The following is a 22,051-nucleotide window of genomic DNA, read 5'->3' on the forward strand; positions in this document are numbered from 1 at the left end:
TTTATTGAAGTCTATTGAAGTCTTCCAGGATCCAACTGAAATGAACACCGTCGTCTATAATAAGTACCTACTCAAACTAGTATAAGTACCTACCTACGCAAACCATCCGTCGTTTTTAGGGAATGTCAGTTAAAAATAATGTTTAAGCTATCTGAAACCTTTTATTTGCATCAACATCAATGTGATGACAAAAGCAGTCACATTTAATTATTATTGGAAATAGTCGATACTATATAAAATAGACTATGCCTGTAGAGTATACATTCAAATTAGAGTTTTAGATTTGTTAGATATGTATTTATCTTTGTTGTATTCAACGCTGAACATAAGACTTTAACCTTATCTAAGCTTATCTACTAATTAATAAACCAAGAAGGTCTGTTTAAAAAATACCAGTCGAAATATACTAAAAATAAAATAGTAAACAGTTTGACTGCACCTTGAGTTTGAATACGTTATATCTTAATTATAATTGCCAACACAATGAGATATTTGATTGATTCGATTGCCAATATCGACGGGTGAGCCACAGGTGCAGTTTTCGTATGTGGTTCCGTATAAAAATTAATTTAATACTTACGTCCTAAAGTATGCAAAAATTGATCGGTTAGTCAGTAAAGCGTGAAATGTCTACTTTAAAGAATATTTATAATGAACTAGCTTTTCGTCTGCAGCTTCACCCGCGTTCAGGATTGTGGCCTAAACCACTATTTTGAACCTTCATAGCCCATAGGTCATAGGAGGTCTTTCCATTTGCAAATATTGTCATTCCGCTTCTAAAATAAGTGGCTAAAACATAAAGATATCAATTTTTGAGTTTGATTGCCCTGCAATCGTAAGTATCTAATAGTTGGTATGTTTTTTGGCATATTATGATATATTATGTAGTTAGATGTAGAAAGTGCTTCTAAAAGAAGTCTAATTGAATAAATAAATGTTTGAGTTTGATGAAAATTATCCTCTAAAATGAGCAGAATATTACCGTTCTATACCAGACAATAAAGTATCGTATCATAATCGTAGTTGAATAAATATATTTATATTTAACGCATCCCTAAAGTTGAATCATACAGAAACATAATCAGGGTGACACCCACATAAATTGTTTCTCATTCCCTCATAGTTATCCACGATTATAAGTACATTAAAATGAAGTACGATTTTGTGTGTAAGAAGTGAGTTTTTAATTTTGTGTTTGTGTTTGTGAATTACATTGTAATAGTTATATTATGTTTAATATTGTTTCATACATTTAAAGCGTGATTGAAGATCTGTGTAAAGATTTTGGTGGATGAGTAAAATTTTTAAATGTTTATATTATAATATACTTAACAAGCTTTTATTAGCTTCATCTGTATGTTTGTATTATTGTATGTAGGTATATATATAAAACAAGCTTTCCACACGCGGCATCGCCCGAGCAGTCAAAGAAAAACCCACATAGTTCCCGTTCCCGTGGGATTTCCGGAATAAAACCTATCCTAGTCCTTTCTCGGGTATCAAAATATCTCTATGCCAAATTTCATGCAAATTGGTTCAGTAGTTAAGGCGTGATTGAGTAACAGACAGACAGACAGAGTTTTTCGCATTTATAATATAGGTAAGTATGGATGTTTGTATTTAACCGACACCTTGAGACTCGATTTTGATATACATTCAGACAATACAATAATTTCATTCATGAATTGTTGTTATCTTAAAAATACATTATTTAGTCTTCATAAATTATTTTAGGATTACCACCTGTGATTACCACGTTATTTTTAATTATACTCAGTTTATTCGTAATTCATTTTTTAAGTTGTGGTGTAACTTTTGTTCTCAGTATATTAAAAAAACTATCAAGTAGTTACATATGTTTTTAAATTATTTATCTTTAACTACCTAGCTCATTCTTGATTTATGCATTTTACTTAAGTCTTAACAGTCATAACTTACTTTTTCAGTGGCCAAAACACACCAGCTCTGGATGACTACGAGGGAATCTATACAGTACAATCGGCCAATATAAATCGAACATCACAAGAAACAGTCGAGGTATCTACTCAAATTAACCAACCAATACAAGAATTTCCAAAAGCCCTAAATTCGTATAAAGCCCTTAAGAAGCAATACAAACCCTTCACTGGTTCTGAGAAATTCCCTTTTCTAAACCAACCCTTAACTCTAAACCATGATCTTAAAGATGAGCTGGTAACTAATGGTAACGCAGAAGAGATAAAATTTAAACAAACAGAATATTCCGATGAAGATACCAAGAGAAAAGAAAAGGAGCTTGCAGTTAAAACGATAGTCGAAAGGCTCAAATTTATACAATCCCTTACCAGTAATAGGGCTTACGAAGAATACAAACATGAGTTTGAAAAACACCATGTCCAGGACAAGATTGAAAATAGCTTTAAACAGGAAAAGAAAGAAGTTAAACATATACAAAAAATAGAAAAATTTAATAAAAAGGAGTTGAAATGTGAGACGAATAAGAATGATTTGCAAACGATTAAAATGACAGCATTTGATATTGTTGATGAAAATATCAAAAGAGCTGTCTCGGTAGCTGAAGAAATAAAAAGGGAGATTGATGTGGAATTGACAGATAAACGGCAAACTATAGAAAAAAGGGAATTAAAAGTCGATAACAAAGTCAAGTCTTCTGGTTTTCAAAAGGAAAGTTTCGAGAATAAAGATAAACAAACGACTGAATCTTCTCTAAAAAGATTAACTAAACAAAGTGCTTTTAATCTTGGCCTGCAAACTATACCTTATATGAAATCTTACATGGAATCTAATTATTTCAAAACAATTATTGTAAAAACGATATTTCTTCACTTAACTAAGTTCCTAGTGTCTTTATCAAGATACATGTTAAGTAAACAGAAATCAATGAAACAAATATATGAGTACAATAAGCAACTTAAAGAAAGTCAATATATCATGTTTGAAGGACAAGATGAAGAGTATTATGAAGACAGAATTTTGTCTGGAGCTGAAATGTCAAGAAAATTTGGTAAAACTCCTTTAGAATTTACTGAAAAGATGGACCAAGTAATAATTGAAATGGAAGGTGAAACTAGAGTCGAGAGAAGTAGGTCCAGAAGTCGAAGCAGAGTTACAGAAAGTGTGACAAGTAATGAATGGGAATATGAAATGAAAACTAAAGTAATGGAAGAGTTGGTGAAGAAATTTTACTATGCCTACGTATTGTTCGTAGGATGGAGTGAGTATTATGATGTTGGTGAAGTAAAGCAATCCAAAGAGCGTCTAGAGTCTTCTACAGAGGAGATAATGAAGAAGGACATAATTGAGAAAGAACTTAAAGAGATTGTTATTAGGGATGAGACTCCATTGACTTACGTAGCTGTTGTTGAATCTCATGTTTATCCAAATGAAGAGGCTATCCGACGAGATACTTTGAAAATAACTGAACAAGTTGAAAAAATCGCGGTCGATATCAAAAAAGAACAAACGGCAACTTGCACTGATCTCCAGCATCACGTTGTAGAAATAAGAAAAGAAAAACCAGAAAAGATAGTAGTTGTCGAGTCTATTGAAGACATTACTCCGATAGATGAAGAAAAACCAGTAGCTTTCTTGGAAAAGGGAATAACTGGAATCACTGTCCAAACTACGGAAGTTTTAGAACCTGTGATGGAAATAAAAACTGAGCAAATTCAACTGAAGCAAGCCCGTTCTTCAATAGAAAAATCTGGTGTCAATATAGCTAGCAGCGAGGCTATAGTACTTCAAGAAGAAAAAGATGAAGAATTTGTTTTGCCTGATACGCTGCCAAGAAAATCAATCACAATGATAGAACCCCCATTAAAAATAGTAGCTGAAACGACAGAGGTTCAAATAAATGAAATGCAAACCGAACCACTGCAAGAATTCAAATCTAAAGTAGAAATGTCTAATGCAACTGTTGAACCAGTCATAAAACCAGTTGCTGAAGTATTTGAGACTACAATAAATCAACCAAATACAGAAACAATCGAGGCTCTTGAAGTTAAGCAAGAAATGCCTAAAGTATTATTGGAGCCTATAACAAAATATATTGCTGAAACAAATATAGTAAAGACGGATGAAGCAAATATAAGTAAGTTTGTTGAAAACATTCCGAAGAACGAAAATGTAAAATCGTCTGTTGAAACACCAAACAAAATTGTGGCTCAAAGAGAGCTTTTTATAGACGCGGAAAGTACACAAATTTTAGATGATTTAAAAATAAAACAAGAATTTTCTGACACTTTAGTAGAAACTCCTTCACAAACTGTAGCAATGAAAAGCGAAACGTTCTTGGACGAAATGAGCGTTGAGCTTGGCGCAAAAGTTGATGTTAAAAGAGAAAGTATCAAAAATATATTTGAACCGCCCATTCAGACCGTTGCTCAAAAACATGAGACATATGTAGACACAGCTGATCTAAGTAAGTTAGAAAAAATAAAAAATACCGAAGAATCTACTCGTTATTCAACTGAAACATCGATTAAGTCAGTTGCTGAAACCGGAGAAGTTGATGTAACTATTGCTGATATTGGTTTATACAATGAAGAAAAAGTGAAAGCCGAAAACACTGTCCTTGCTGTTGAAAGTTCTTTCAAATCCATTGCGGATAAACTAGAACATATAACTAATGATGAAAGTATTCAACAACTAGATAAACTTAGTTTGGTTGGTGAAAAAATTTCAGTTTCTGTAGAAATGCCTTCCCAAATCGTTGCAGAAACTAGTGAAAGTATTATTAACGAATCTAGTGCAGATTTGTTTGAAACTGCGATAACAGATATCGAAAATACCAATAATAAAGTAGAAACACCACAGAAAATTGTAGCCCAGATGTTTGAAACTTATGTGAATGATTCTAGCAAAGAATTTGAAAAGTTCGATACCAAAAGCAGCAAGCTAGAAGCCGCAATCGAAGAACCTGTAAAAACGATTGTTGAAACAAATGAAATATATATAAGTGATGCTGTTGGGGTAATTGGTGAATTCAAATTAAGTGAAGAAAAATTAAAATCTAATCTTGAAACTCAATTGAAAACAGTCGCTCAATCTTATGTAACATTGACAGATGAAATAAGTGGTATATTTAAAAGTGATAAATTACAGACAGATAACACTAGTTCTTTGATTGAACCTCCGATTAAAAGTGTAGCATTGTCTAGTGAAACTTTATTGAGCGAAACTGGCAGTAAATTCGCAGAAAAGCAAATAATTCAAGAAAATTCTAGAGTTTCTATTGAAGTTCCATTTAAAACGGTAGCCAATAAGATCGAAATAAGTGCAAGCGAAGAAATTGAAGGGATTGTTGAAAAATTCGATACTAAAATGGAAGTTTCTAAAGGTTCAATCGATACCAGTTGTAAGTCTGTTGCTGAAATTAGTGCCAACATATTAAACGAAAGTAGTGTGGAAATGGAAATAAAAGAATTAAAAACTAATACACCTAAAACATTAATGGATGAATCATTAAGATTTGTAGCTGAAGCTGTTATTCCTGTTATCGAAGAACCTAGTGAGGCTCTTGATACGCCGAAAATAATCAACGAAGAAGCTAAACTAGCTATAGACAACTTTGAACCAACAATAATAACTGAAGTCTTACTCGCAGAACCGAACCAAGAATCGTTTGAAGTACAAGAAGTTAAGAGTAAAATACCTTCATCGAAATTAGAAGAACCTTTTTTACCAGTAGCAGAAACTATTTATCTGTCTACAGAGGGACCCAAGGATGATGTTTTCAATGTTCCTAAAGTTATTGAAGAGCACGCGAATACTGAATTTAAGAGCTCGGAAGCAACTAAAGTGACAGATGTATTACCTCTAGAACCTCCATGTGATTTACTTGAAGTTCCAGAAATTAAACATCGCCAGTCGCGAACCTTGTTAGAAGAGACGAAATTTGTGGCTGCAAGTACAGAAATTAATTCTCAGTTAGGACCTAAAGAAGACAGCTTTATTATACCTAACATAATCAACCAGAATGCCAATTTAAAAATAGACGAACTCAAAGCGATTGAAACATTAGTTGTTAATTTAGAAGAAGCGACGCAAAAGTCGTCAGTGGAATTTAAAATAGATGAAATGAAGTCAAAAACATCTATTGAGGATAATTTGAAAACTGTAGCTCAAAAAGTTATTGTCTCAGCGGCTGAGTCAGAAAAAGTCATTTCTGACGTCAGTGAAGTTTCTGTACAATCTGCTACTTTAGCTGTACAATCTCTAGCAGCTTTAGCGCAAACAGCAGTGATTCCTATTGAAGAAGTCAAAACAGGAGCTAAATCTTCCGAACTATCCAGCCATAACGCTAAAATACTTTTACAAGAATCAACCGCAGCTCACGTTTTACAAGTGAATGCCATATCTTCTTCAATAAATGAAAACTTCGAGATTTCTAAAAACTTGAAGAAAGTTGAAACATCCGTCGAACGTTCTGAAGCAGCATCGGCTAAGGCGTCCGAAATTGAAGTTAAAGAAGCAAAATGTGAAATCACAGAAATTGTAGATGATAAATCATATGCAGACGTGGAAGCCGAATTTACAGTCGAATTGGCTCACGATGAACCAGAAGTAGACGCTTCTGCTGAATTGAGAATAGTAAAAAAACAGGCTATCAAAAAACAAGAGGATATGTCTGCATCTTTGGAAATACAAAAGGACATCGAATACATAGAGAACGGTATGACATCAATTATCAAATCAGTTGAAGCGGATCTCCAAGCTACGAAACTTTCAAAGAAATTTAAAGTGGAAGCAAAACTTGTTCGCAATGAAGGCAGCAAGAGCCCATCGCCTGATACTCCTATTATAGACGTGTATTTCTTCAAAGTAGACACCCCACAAGAACGTAAACGTGTAAGTTCTGAAGTCCAGTCAACAGAATTAGATTATAGATCGGTAAAGAAACGTCGCTACACACAAGCTGAAATGTCAGTTGCACAATCTATTGGAATAGAATATCAGATTTCCGACTCAGACCAGGAATCAGAGTCAGAATATATGGAAGTCGAATATGTTGATGAAGAGGAATATATAAAGCGACAATCCAGCAAATTTCAAGCAGCCATGTTCGAACAATCAGCAGCAACTCATATAGAAGCAGGTAGCAAAACATCACAAAGTCTCCAAGCTTCACAAACGACACAAAGAAGCAGTAAACATAAGCGTAGTGAAGCATCAGTCGCTGTGAGCGCAAGACAAGAAAAATCAAGCATAAGCGAACAAAGCAGTGCTTCCATAGAAATGACCAGAAAAAGCAATCAAGCGATGATGGCCCAATCAATCGCTGCAAGCGCCGAAAGCGTAAGTGCACATAGTACAAATGCATCTCTAGAAATAAGTCAACGAAGTCACGAAGCGTCTATCGCTGGTTCGCTTGCTGTAAGCGCAAAACAAGAACAAATGGTTAGTGCAACACAAAGCAGTTATGAATCTACTGAAATGAGTCAACAAAGCAATCAATCAGCAGTTGCTGTAAGAAGGAAAAAGAAACAGATGAGTGCAAGTTCGCAACAAAGCAGTCAGTTATCCATGGAAAGCCAAGAAACATCAATTCAACAATCATCTGCTGCCACTAAAGTTAAAAGTGCCCGAAAAAGTACCAACATTCAAGAATTGGAAGTCGACACGAAATCCTTACAAAAGGACATAAGCGTAATAGAAAAGGACATAGAATCACGACACGCCAAACTGTCTTCAGCAGATCATAAAACCAGAATCGAAGGCGGTTCAATACATGACACTAAAAGTCCCTCCCCTCCTATACAACCACCTACTCCTCTAACTGACGAATACATGTTTAGACTTGTAGCCCCTTTACCTAGTAGGGAAGGAACGCCTGTACCCAGAGATTGCACGGACAGTTCAGAATCAGATGAAGAAATACTTAAAAAGAAACTAACTCCCCATATTGACTTGACGATTGAACAGAGAATTTTCGATCCTCCTTTACCGACGCCACCAACGTCCCCAGAGAGAAGAACTAAGCCGTTTTATACTAAACCAGGTTTAAGAGGCGGTGGCGATAGATTGGATATTACAAAGGTAATCGAATAAATTATTTATAATATTTTAGGGAAACAGTTACATCATGTATTAATTTAGCACTAAATATGCAATTAAGTTTAATTCATTTACAAATACATATGTGTCGTGGCCATATCGTAGATTTGCTCACTTCGTGAAATGATCGCATTTCATGAAATGGTTGGTCTATTGGCTACATCATGATGTGATTTGAGCATATCTATGATAAGAAATCGTTTCTCAATATGAGCAAATAAACGCGCGGACATCTGCATAATAAACCTAGTAAGTATTGTTAGACAACATGTATTGATTCTTCGAAATAATAGTTCACTAATAATTTTTTTCTCTAGTCGTTTGTGTCAAGTCTTCTAATTAATGTTCATATTAATTTAATTAATCATTGTTAGAAAAGCTAGTAAGGTGATTGCATTTTTAATCGACTTCAAAAAAAGGAGGAGGTTATCATCAATTCGGCCGGTATGTTTTTATTTTTTTATTCTTTATGTATGAACACCGATTGCTCTGAGGTATCTGAACCGATTTACGTGAATCTTTTTTTGTTCGATGCGGGATGGTGTCGAATTGGTCCCATAAAAATTTTATTCGGATAGGCCCAGTAGTTTTTATTTTATGAGCATTTTTGTCTGTATTTGTAAATGTTGCAAGTGCAAGTTTGAAGTCGGTTGTTTTTAACGCAGTTATCACTTGTATTTTAAAAAGTTATTAAAATCTTCAATGTATCTTCAATACAAGTTCCATCAAGAGGCAATAATACAAAGTATAACATACATCGTGTACAAGTGTTTAACAGAGCAAAATCTATTTTAATCACACGAATGCAAACGCCTACTCCTGCCATGCCTTTCATAATATTAGTAGCAGAAACAATCAGATATACTAAATCGAAATGAATAATATGCATAGTTATTTAGTCAGCTCATTTATATTATGTAATATGTTCTAATAATATCTAAAAATCAATCTTAGTGCCAGTATAGATGCATTCCCTGTCACAATACGACTTGATTCTTCAGTAACGTCGCCAATAAAGAAACTTAATCAAAACTTTTGTATACAGGAAGAGATCTTAGAAATCGGTAGACAATCTACTCTTCTAGCCTCTGCTATAGGCGAAACGATACGAAATATACAACAATATAAATCTGAAGCAGGAATAAATAAAGATATGGAATATAATAGTAGTGAAATGGAGATAAGCGAATTTAAGTCAATGGAGTTAAAAGAATTTAAAAGCGAAGTCGCTGCTGATAATAAAGTGGAAGTACTGATCGATAAAATGATAGAAACTTCTAGACGTTTTTCTGGTGATGCTGAGGATGTAGGAATTGCAAAGGAAGAAGGAAAAGAGTGTATTATACCTATTAATAAGGTAAGGGGTTATAAAACTCAAGTCAACTCAAATTCCAACATTTATATATTTATCAGCGATCCTTCTATTTAATATTATAATGTATTTTATCCTTTCCTATTATTCATCTGACGACGCGGTTGGCGCAGTGGTAAAGTAACTGCCTACTGAGCCGACGGTCCCGGGTTCGATCCCCGGTCAGGGCAAATATTTGTGTGATGAACTCAATTATTTGTTCTTGGGTCTGGGTGTTATTATCTATATATGTATTTATTAAATATTATATTTATCGTCGCCTAGTACTCACAACACAAGCCTTAATTGAGCTTACTGTGGGACTAGGTCGATTTGTGTAATAATGTCCTATAATATTTATTTATTATTTATTTATTTATTTATGTATTTTATTTTTTATCTTCAGTTTTCACAGCCACCCGCGTAACATTTATTTCACTTTTTCTTTATCTCTTACCTTGGGCAGTCTGAAATAAAATGAATTTTTAACATATCCAACAGGATGGATTCTAGTTCTCTCGGTTACAATATTCAAAAGCCTAACAATATCAATTACAACAAGCTTAACAATACAATTTTACAAATAATTTGTAAATAAAACAAATCTTTTATTAAATAAGGATGAAAAAAGAAAGTTCTGAAATGTTCGATTTTACAAAAATAAACATTTTATAATATGTTGTTTTCTTCTCTAAGCCATAATCTCGATAATAATACAAAGAAGAAACAACTTTACAGCATAAAACCATTAAAAACTGTAAAAAAAAACTCCAAACTAATAATTTACGGGATCATTATCTACTTTAGTCATTTATTTAAACCCATTAAAAACAAACAATTATTTATTTTAAATCACTATCGATTCAATTAGCAAGCAATATTGGCCCGCTTTCAAAATTGAATATTTTGGCAGAGACAATACGTGATTTTTAGTCCGAAATATATCGAGGTGTTGAGAGGTACACTGTAAGTACATAATTACTTATTTAACAGTTTCTATTTATACACTTACGTAATTATAAAAAAAAAAAAACTGGGATTAAAAAACTATGTGTTAACCTAGGTCACAGATAACATAATACAGGTTAACAGGGTCGCGAGATTTAAAAAAAAAAATATTCGCCCATAACTTCGTAATGTGTTTACTACACATAGAAAAGAAAATTACTATATAATAATATATTTAATTTTCGTTATCTAGATACTAATAATATAAAGCTGAAGAGTTTGTTTGTTTGTATGTTTGAACGCGATAATATCAGGAAATACTGGTCCGATTTGAAAAATTATTTCGGTGTTAGATAGCCCATTTATCGAGGAAGTCTATAGCTTATATATCATCACGATAAGACCAATGGGAGCGGAGCAATGCGGGTAAAACCGCGGGGCACAGCTAGTTTATAAAAAGTTTCATTCGGGGATGTTTCATGTTTACTACGTCTCTAGTTGGAGGCTAGACATAGAAATCATACCATAAAATGGCTCTACAATGAAAGAAAGATACAAACACACTTTAAGTCTTTTTATATGTAAATTTCCTTTACAGGATACTTCGGTGACCGCTGAAAAAGAATCTAGTAACCAAGGTAAAACTTAATTGTCATTTTTTGTGGTCAGCACAGCATACCTACCTACTAACTTCCTAGCTAACTACTTCATATGTTATCGAAAATTTATCATCTTATTCACAAATTCTAATTATGCAAGTTTATTTGATAACTTGGTTCCTAAACACATTCGACAAGTCCACATTGTGATATACTATGGTTAATCCTTGGTTAAATATTATTCGTCGAATAACGTAATAAATTCTGATCGCCCGTACTATCGTGTAATACTTTATAAGACGGGTAAGTTTTAACCAAGCATTGAAAAATCGTCCCTAAGAGAAGACACGTATTAATATAGAAATAATGTTTTCAGTTCAATCCAGCTTTAAATTAGAAGAAGTTAAAGAAAGAAAGATGGATGGAAATAAACTTTCTGATCAACTAATGCGAAGCGTTCAAAGTATGATTGGTAAGTAACACTTGCATCCATACTATAAGTACATAGATAGATTGCGTAGCCTGGTAGAGATCGCTACCTAGCGATAAGGCCGCCCTTTGCTGTTTCTTTAGTCTTGTCTTTGGTATATGTATTTTCAATGCAATAAAGTATAATAAATAAAATAAATAAATAACTAGTTAGATAATTCTTTTTTGCACACACACAAGATTTACTTAGAACACAGAAAGAAAGATAAACAGTTTTTATACAAATGGCGGCCTTATCGCCAGGTAGCGATCTCTTCCAGACTACCACTAATGTAAATAAAGAAACACATACAATGTGGTGGGTATGGTATGTCTGCTTGTCTCTTCTTCAAAAATAAGTAATCCAATACATACTTATACTAACGTTTTTCTTTACATACTTACTTATTAATTTTGATTTATTTTTTGTTGCTTTTAGATCCCAACGCAACTTTAGAAGAACGTTTAAAACAGGTTCAATCTCAAATAGCCGAACTATCCAGACTTCCTGACGTCATTCAGAAGACTCTAGAAGATGTTAAAATGCAGTTCGAACAACTTAATCAACAAGTACAACAGGTAATAGTATAAATAAGTACAGGTAGTGATATAAATAGGTAAAGGTAATTGTATAAATGGGTACTTATAGGTAATAACGTAAAATGAAGAATTTATAAATTGCTGAAATGGCATCATGGGTGGGCTAGGCGTTGTCGCGGTATGGCAAAAAGACGCGGGTTCAAATCCCGATTAGTTCTTTTTCCATCTATTAATTTAGATTAGTTCTTTTTCATTTCCCGATCTAGTTATTTTTCCATTTTTTTTAATTCCTCATTTTATAGAAAAGTCGTCATGATTTTACTTGTACAAGAAATATTATTATTGACCTCGAATTCAACGCATTTTTACTTTTATTACAGAAAAATGTTGAAATTCAAATGAGTCAAAGTGTCCAAGCTGAAAGCCACCAGCAGTTCCGAGGTAAATATTTCCATTTTGTTTCTTCTTCACAATAAATACGTTATACGTTATATACGTTATTAAAGATGATCAAAATTATCATAAGGTAAATTTATAGCGTGAATTAAAATTGGTTTGTAGTTAAGTAATAAAAAAAATTATGGACATAAGTCACGTAAGTGCCTTTTATTTTTTCGAAACTAACAATAATACGTACGTACTTATAATTTTTGGTCCATTACTTCATAGAAAGGGAATCTTAAAATCAAATTTCAGTTTCAGAACAAGTATTTGAAAGTAAGAAAGAAGAGATTGAATCACAAAAACCAATAATAATAGAAGTAACAGAATCTGAAAATGCTGAACCGAAGAATTTGGAACCAATTCAGCAGAAAGAGATAGTTCATTCTGTAGAAGAAGATTTGGAAATACAGAATATTATTGAGAAGAGAAGATTGGAAGCGGAGAGTAAAGTTGATGAGGTAAGAAGAATATTATAAATTATAGAGAGGACAAGTTTATTACCTAGTGTAATGAAGGGAAGTACCGAAAATTGACATGATTATAAAAAATTCGAGTGTATTGTCTCCGGCTGTTAGATGATAATATGTATTAGGGTGCTTTTCCACCAATAATGATCCAGGATGATGTAGTAAATGACCAATAGTATCGCTTCAAACGCTAAACACTTCAAACTTCAAAAATGAAACGATATAATTTGATTTTTACAAACACATTCGTCGCTATACATCCTTGCACATTATTGGTTGAAAAATACACTTATTCTGTGCATAATACTTAATATTATAATGTATAATAGTTAACCCAATTGGTCGGCTAGACATTATTATTATTTATTTTGTATGACTATAAACGCATTAAGCAATGACTCCTACTAATTATATACCTATATCAAATTATTTTAAAATATAAAAAATAATTTATTATTTTCAGGAACTAATGAAAGAACGACTCAGCCAAGAACTAAGATTGGTAAGGGAGAGATTATCGCCAAAACCAGGCGTCGAAGGCAGGTCCATGCCTAATTTGGGTCTCCCAGAAAGATTTGCACAAAATTTAGGTCCCCATGAAAGATCTTCACCAAAATTGGACGTAGCTGGTCCAGCTTTTCAAGAACCAGCTAGGCCTGTTACTCCTAAAATGTGGAAGAAGTTAGATACGTATGATGATGCTAATTTGGAACAAGTGCTGTCAGAAACTTTGGCTGCGCAAGCAGAGGTCATTCAAGGGAAGGCTATTGGGTAAATTCACAAATTATTTTTATGTTTATTTTGTCTGGTAGCGATGGAATTCAAAAGTTTTCATAATAATATTATGTACTAATCTATATTATAATTATTGAATACTAGCTTTCCGCCCGCGACTTCGCCCGCGTTTTCAAAGAAATACCTGTATAGTGCATAATGGTTCCCGTTCCCATGGGATTTCCGTGATAAAACCTATCCTATGTGTTAATCCAACTTCCAAGTTACCCTCTATATGTGTGCTTTATTTTATTGTAATCGGTTCAGTAGTATTTGCGTGAAAGAGTAACAAACACACACACATGTCACATAGGTACACATCCTCACAAACTTTCGAATTTATAAGTACATATTGGAAACCTTAAATACCTACTTATTTTAAAGGTTTTATTATTGTTATTTATTATTTTATAATGAACTAGCGGTCCGCCCCGGCTTCGCCCGTGGTACATATTAACGTTTTCTCTACATAAGAACCATCCTCGTACTTCAAGGAATATAATAAAAAAAGAATTATCGAAATCGGTTCAGCCGTTCTCGAGTTATGGAATTACAACGAAAAGTGGCATTGATTTTTATATATTAGATAAAGAAAAATCTATTATATTACAAGATGACTTAACAGTTATAAGATTATATTTTTGAATATTTTATAAACTAACTACTTAAATGGTGAAGATATAGGTTACGAAAACAACATTCGATCTAATAAAAAACGGCACACTCATCACCATGTTTTAATTATTGTCGTGGGCGAAAAAGAGACCACTGAGCTATCTACACCTTATTTCTAATAATAATTTATATGTTAATCAACATGAATATTTCAGAGTTAATTTCAAGAAATACGAGAAGCCCCCACCACCCCTCGATCATCTCCAACACTCTGAAGTGTACAAAGCAATTCATGATATGGAACAAAAGCCACTTAAAAAGGTGGAACTTTTAAAACCAGCGATCGCGGCTTCGGACTATGTTGAGGTAAAACACTTTTTCCAGAGATAATAATTATGACCTATAACTTTTTTACGCGGTTGAGAACAAAATATATTATGGTAAGTATAAAAGAACTAAAAAACACTCATGAAATTATTGTTTATTATTAATTATTATTACATCGATCCTTGATGAGTGTACAAAATCAGTCCGTATAGAGTCGATCAAAATCGATTCTACTGGACTATTTTTAGGTACGCGTCGCCGCGCCGGTCACGAAAACTAATGAGCATAATATCTATTCATTTCCTCGTTTTTTCTTACATCAAAAATATTATATTGAAAAACGGTTTTCACCTGTTTATTGCACTGTTATTACATGGCGAATAGAGTAGCTCTAATAAAAATAATCATATTTTTCACGTTTCTATTTTACAGAGACTCCGCTCCGTGTCGCCAAGCCCCGCAAAAACTTTTATAGAGGACTGTGAAGTTTGAAAATAGTGTATTTTTAATTTAAATGTATACATATTATTTAAATAAAATTTATTTATTTCGTTGATTTGTTTTTTATGTACATTTTGTATTTTTAAATACGGTGTACGGTGCTTATTTTTAAATTCTGAACATAAGATTATTCACAACTGTTTGATTAAAGTTTGAATAATATATTAACGCTGGTTGCAGAGCTTGACCGACCATCAGTGCGTACGTCAGTCGCACTTGTTATAATTATGTATGGAAATTCATAAAACCGTTCATAGCTAGACCGAACATACGCACGCGTATTGTCATGCGCATTACGCACTGTCTTATATATACATTATACTCTTTGGTACGCACTGACGGTCGGTCAAGCTCTGCAACCAGCCAAAATAAACTTAAAGCGAAGGAAGTTCATTATTAAACTTATTAAATTTACTATTATTGGTAATACAATAAATTTTATTAAAATCGGTCCAGGGACCAGTCGTTTAGGAGTAGTTCAATGTCAAACACACGCATAGAAGAAAGCTAATACATAATACATTTAAAACCTATTATAAAAATATTTCCTAAAAGACTAAAGTCTGAAATAAAAACTGAGCGAACACTAATTGCTCACAACCGCACAACGTGTTCGGAATGATGGTCACGACAAACAAAAGATCTACAATGCCATATGCTGTGGCGATATGCTTGGTGTGATTCAAATGAAAACGATCACTCTATAATATGGTATCAGTAGGTAATTCGTTATTTCGTTCTAATATAAAAGGTTATTTTATTATTTTACTTGCTATTTTTAACATATTTAAATATTCACGTTCAATCACCGTTCAATGTTTTCTCTACTCGTCAAAAAGGTTTGCATCCAAGTTTTACGTCAACGTCAAAACCATGCCGTGTTTTTTATGACAGTGTCAAAATGACAAAAGTAAATAAATCACGAAGGAATATTGTGAAATGTGAACAAGTTTCGCGAATTTTCTATCAGGAAAACTGTATTATTATAAAATAAGTAAAATATTGTATTACTTAATAAAGATATCAGTGTATCTTTAAAGTTTTAAGTTTTCGCTACAAAATGTTAACATCAAAAGTAAGTACACTAATTTTAAATATAATAATTACCCATTTATTACCCTTTGACCTTTTAAACATTGATCGACTATACAATTATAATGTAAAAATGTGATTACTCGGCTAATTTTAACATAAGGTCATGTCTGCTATTAAAATTGAAACCAAAACAATCGCTTTGATACAAAGATCATATGAAAAATATGGATAAAATAGTATTTTCTTGTAGAAATTGTTTGATAAATTTCATACTAACTGTGCTCCACGGTTTTACCCGCATCGCTCCGCTCCTATTGGTCTTAGCGAGATGATATATAGCCAATAGCCTTCCTCGATAAATGGGCTATCAAACACCGAAATAATTTTTCAAATCGGACAAGCAGTTCCTGAGATTAGCGCATTCAAACAAACAAACTTTTCAGCTTTATAATATTAGTATAAATTACCAAGTCACCATTGATATTTAATTTTTTCAAAAAAACATTTTTATGTAATTTATATTTACATATTTATTTTCAGCTAGAAGTATTGTTGGATTTGGGACCACATCCCGACGAGACAGTTGTGAATAAAACAGTTAACGAACTAAAATCATTGGATGGAGTTAAAGAGGTATTTATTCTAAACTAACTAACTGCACATGGCTTTGCCCACTTTGTCTAAATCTTAACAAATAATATACTAAAACCTTCAATAACCACTATCTAAAAAAAGGGTGAGGCCGAGCACACGTGTCAGAAGTGAAATTTCATTGGCAAGATTCAAAGATAACAAAATTGTCGCCTTACTCCATGACGTGACGGTATTGCCATGACGCGAAATTTAAATTTTACTCTCAACGTGCCTAAAGAAATTTCACTTCAAAACCCCATTAAAATAAATTGCATAGTTTTAATGATGTAAGACGACTTTATTGTATACTATGTAGTGATATTTTCCATGAATACATATTTAGATACATATAACTAGCGGTCCGCCCTGGCTTCGCCCGTGGTACATATTTTCGTTTTCTCTACATAAAAACCATCCTCGTACTTCAACGAATACAGTAAAAAAATAATTATCGAAATCGGCTCAGCCGTTCACATGTGATGCCATGACAACGCGAAAAGGGTTTCATTTTTATATAATACTAGCGGTCCGCCCCGGCTTCGCCCGTGGTACATATTAACGTTTTCTCTACATAAGAACCATCCTCGTACTTCAAGGAATATAATAAAAAAAGAATTATCGAAATCGGTTCAGCCGTTCTCGAGTTATGGAATTACAACGAAAAGTGGCATTGATTTTTATATATTTTTATATAATATATAGATATGTATACATACAATTTCTGTTTCTTTATAAAACTGCTTTACAGCACAAAGGAAATTAAAACTGAACTTAAACCTTAAATTTATTCTATCCTATTATACATATTTTTTCTTTAAATATGGCCGTCTTCAACATATTCAATTTTACAGGCAATTTTCAAAGATGGCGCCGTCATGGTGGAAACAGTGTTGCCCAGCACAATGGTTGTCGATATTATATCTAGAGTGTCTGGCAAGAGAGCAGTGTTGCAAGGTTTTGGTGGTAAGTGAAGCCTCCTTGGTACAGTGATTAACATATGAGTGAAGAAGTGAGAAACATTATGTTTAAATCTATACTATGGTTTTCACACATAAACTACTGGACCGATTTTGTTGAAATTTGGCACAGATAATCTTTAGACCCTGAGAAAGAACATAGGCTACCTTTTATTGCGAAATACGTACCACGGGCGAAGCCGGGGCGGACCGCTAGTAAGGAATATTTTAAAAAATGTCTACAAATAGGAAATAATAATAACAGAAAACAATGTAGAGATGCAAGATTTAAAAAAAAAATTACATAGAATTTTAGTACTTACTACTATATTACTGATTTTTTTTTAATTATGAAAAAGTATAGTTGTTTCTTCCCTTTCATGCAAAGAAACCTGTAAATATTAGGTATTTATTTTATATGTTTGCTTACCACTCACAGAAACAAACTATGAATATTTTTTATCTGTTTTATTATGCATATTTTGTTTTTATCTATACTAATATTATAAAGCTGAAGAGTTTGTTTGTTTGTATGTGCTAATCTCGGGAACTACTGATCCGATTTGAAAAATTCTTTCGGTGTTAGATAGCCCATTTATCGAGGAAGGCTATAGGCTATACATCATCACCCTAAGACCAATAGGAACGGAGCAATGCGGGTGAAACCGCGGGGAACAGCTAGTTACTTATATTTTAGATTTACAAGTGTTTTTATTTATTTATTTTTACATACCCATGAATTACAAAACACATCTACTTATATTAAATTTAATTAAATTTCCAGAAACGCAATCAGCTGTCGCTATGATATCGAACCAAAGCTGTGGTAAGATCATAATGGGTGTAGTGCGATTTCAACAGACTGAACAGGGGCCGCTCGTTGCGGACGTTTGTATAGACGGACTGACACCCGGTGAGCACGGACTGCATGTGCACGATACGGGCGATTTGAGTGAGGTGAGTTGTGAGTAAGTTGATAGCTGGTTGTGAGCGAGTTGGTTTATCAGTTGATTGTGAGTTGGTTAGTTGCTTGATTGTTTAATGAGTGGGTTGATTGATTGGTTGGTTAACCGTTGTAAACAACATGATTTGATGATGACGTGTGATTGGTTGTTCTTTGTAAACTGCCTTTTGCATAATATTGTAAACTATGTTGATTGGCTGATGTGAGTTAGTTGTTTTTTGTAAGCTATGTTGATGGTTGGTATATGTAAATAACATTCAATGATTGTATACTGCATTGATTCAATGGTTTTTGTTAACTACGTTAATTGTAACTATAAACTAAGTTGTAGGTTTAATTTTAGTAATATCCTACTAATATTATAAATGCGAAAGTTTGTGAGGATGTGTATGTGTGTGTTTGTTACTCTTTAACGCAAATACTACTGAACCGATTACAATGAAATTAAGCACACACATAGAGGGTATCTTGGATTAAAACATAGGATAGGCTTTATCCCGGAAATCCCACGGGAACGGGACCTATGCGGCTTTTTCTTTGAAAACGCGGGTGAAGCCGCGGACGGAAAGCTAGTATAATATAATTTTAACTATAAGTCATAGGTATTGTTTAACTTAAAACACATCATTGCAGGGTTGCAAGTCAATAGGGGGTCATTTCAACCCCCACAAGTCACCGCACGGGGGTCCGTTAGACCCCCCGGAGAAGAGACACGCGGGTGACTTGGGAAATATCATAGCCGATGATACTGGAAGAGCGACTTTTAGAATACTGGACAACGTGCTTAAGGTGGGTGGATATTAATTCGGATTTTTGTCATTTAGATTGATTGAACCTGCTTTTTTATGTGATTTTTTTTTATATTCCACTGCGCTTAGGAAATTAAACCGATAGTTGATTGATTTTAATGAAATTTTTAACAAAATGATCTTGTTTCAAAAAACCTTTTTGCGTCTTCTTAAAACGTACTTTTATAATAATAATTTTTTTATAAAGTCTATGTTAGATAAAAATTTAATAAAAATGACAATTTTGAAAAAAAGGTCGTTAAAAATATCCAAGCGGCGTTGAATAAAGCATTCATTGTAATTAACTCTATATTTCGTATGACTACATAGTATAAAACAAAGTCGCTTTCTCTGTCCCTATGTCCCTTTGTATGCTTAAATCTTTAAAACTACGCAACGGATTTTGATGCGTTTTTTTTAATAAATAGAGTGATTTAAGAGGAAGGTTTTTGTATATAATTTATTAGGTTTTAGACAGAGCGGGCGAAGCCGCGGGCGATAAGCTAGTTATATTATTAAATAAATATATTTTGCAGGTATCAGACATAGTGGGTAGGTCGATAGCCGTGACGTCACAATGCGACGACATGGGCAGAGGTTCTAGTCCGCTATCCAAAGTGAATGGAGATAGTGGAGAGCCGTGAGTATTAATTTTTTAAGGGTTTTTGAGGGTAGTTGGATAAAACTGAAAAAATAAATAGTGAAATGGTATTTTTGGCGTTTTTGAGGGTAGTTGGATAAAAAAAAATTAATAGTAATAAAATGTAAGTTGCTAGCTGTTTTAATCGGGATTACACTCAGGTAGAAACGTGTTGAAAATATAAATAAATATAGCGTGTGTAATAAAGAATTAATGAAGAATTTTACAGGAGAAATAATTTTTAAAATTAAAAAATTTCAGTCTGTATTTGGTTTAAACAAAACAATTTTTTCTTATCTATATTCTATACTATTCATTAGTTTGAACGAGACTGATTTGAAAAATTATTTCATTAGATAGCCCATTTATCGAGGAAGGCTATAGGCTATATATCATCACGCTAAGACCAATAGGAGCGGAGCAATGCGGGTAAAATTATCTAACAATTTTTTTTTTCAAATCGGACCCCTGGTTCGTGTGATTAGCGCGTTGAAGCAAACAAACAAACTCTTCAGCTTTATATTTTTATTGATTATATTTCTTGTTATTCTTAAGTTAATGACGCCTTTTTATGAAATTACTAGCTGCGCCGCGCGGTTTCACCCCCGTGGCTCCACTCCTGTTGGTCGTAGCGTGATGATATATAGCCTTCCTCGATAAATGGGCTAGCTAACACCGAAAGAATCAAATCGGACCAGTAGTTCCCGAGATTAACGCGTTCAAACGAACAAACTCTTCAGCTTTATAATATTAGTATAGTTTAATAAATTGCTTTCGTTCCAGAATCGCCTGTGGAATAATAGCGCGTTCCGCTGGAATATTCCAGAATCCGAAACGCATTTGTGCGTGTGACGGTGTCGTGGTTTGGGATGAGAAGGATCGACCGTTAGCTGGCAAAGGACGGAGGCAGTGTTGTGTTAAAGATAGTGAAGTGAAACAGTGTTGTAAAGTTTAAAGAAGAAATAAAATGTGTGCGTGTACTAGTGTACACACGTAAGAAGTGAAACTTCTTTATGACCTTATTTTTCAAAAAATAATTTACTATATGCAACTTTACAGAAATACGTGGAATCACGCGTGGTAGGGATAAAAGAAAGATGGCGCGTAACGGAAAAATGTCACGCGTAACGAAAAAATGTTACACTAAATTTTTTTCCAACCCCGATAAAGAAGTTTCACTTCAATAAAAATAATTTTTGACTGACCGGTTGGCTTGGTTGGTTCCCTGCCTTCCAAGTCAGAGGTCGACGAATAAGTTTTATCCAAGCATTGAAAAATCGGCCCATAGACAACTATTAAAGTGACAGATCCCTGGTTTAAAGTTAGACTGTGTTTAAATTGTTTTGTGGTAGGCCAAGAATGTTAAGTTGGTATCCTATCTACCTACCTTTTTACTTTTAATATTGGTTTCTTGGCAATATGTAACTTAATTTATATTTTAGATTAAGATATCTGTGATAAAAATGGATTGGGATAGTTTTTAAGGCTTTTCTTATTATTAGAAAAAAAAGTGAAGTCCCATGTCCCCTAGTGGGGTAAGGGGCAGATGTATTATACGTCTGTTTCACTGATCGATTTTCTTTAGGGACAAGAAGGTGATCAGCCTTCTGTGTCCTGTCAGACCGAGACATTTTTTTTCTTCGTCTCCACCGAGAATCGAACCCAGGTTCTACGCTCATGCGTCAACCACTGTACCAAGGAGGCGGTCAAATATTATTTTAAAGGATTTTGAAATTAGATTAAAATCCAAATTGTGATGAGACCAAATGTATCTTTCCATGTTATGTTAAGGTTGTTTTTTATTTAAGGGTTCGTTATTTATTTGTTTTTATTTTGGGCTAAATAAATGATGCATCAATTATTTTTTTTATTTTTATTTCATACCAACTTAACTTTATAATATGCTTTTTTCTAAGAAAGCAGATATGCATGTGAAATTACATTGT

General features: G+C 33.4%; 1 protein-coding gene across 1 annotated transcript; it reads left to right on the plus strand.

Annotated features, from left to right (window-relative positions):
- Window positions 1-1,109: 1,109 nt before the first annotated feature.
- LOC123704542 lies at window positions 1,110-21,177 on the plus strand. The gene is made up of 18 exons (XM_045652924.1): window positions 1,110-1,175; window positions 1,947-8,037; window positions 9,101-9,412; window positions 9,891-9,998; window positions 10,340-10,372; window positions 10,953-10,992; window positions 11,330-11,425; window positions 11,861-12,000; window positions 12,342-12,402; window positions 12,658-12,863; window positions 13,336-13,643; window positions 14,477-14,627; window positions 16,665-16,757; window positions 17,609-17,720; window positions 18,498-18,670; window positions 19,311-19,466; window positions 20,002-20,105; window positions 20,889-21,177. Exons 1-18 carry the CDS (start codon window positions 1,150-1,152, stop codon window positions 21,058-21,060), a joined length of 8,382 nt encoding a protein of 2,793 aa, XP_045508880.1. The 5' UTR covers window positions 1,110-1,149; the 3' UTR covers window positions 21,061-21,177.
- The last annotated feature ends 874 nt before the right edge of the window (window positions 21,178-22,051 follow it).

The sequence above is a fragment of the Colias croceus genome, chromosome 30, assembly GCF_905220415.1.
Source record: "Colias croceus chromosome 30, ilColCroc2.1".
Classification (NCBI taxonomy): Eukaryota; Metazoa; Arthropoda; class Insecta; order Lepidoptera; family Pieridae; genus Colias; species Colias croceus.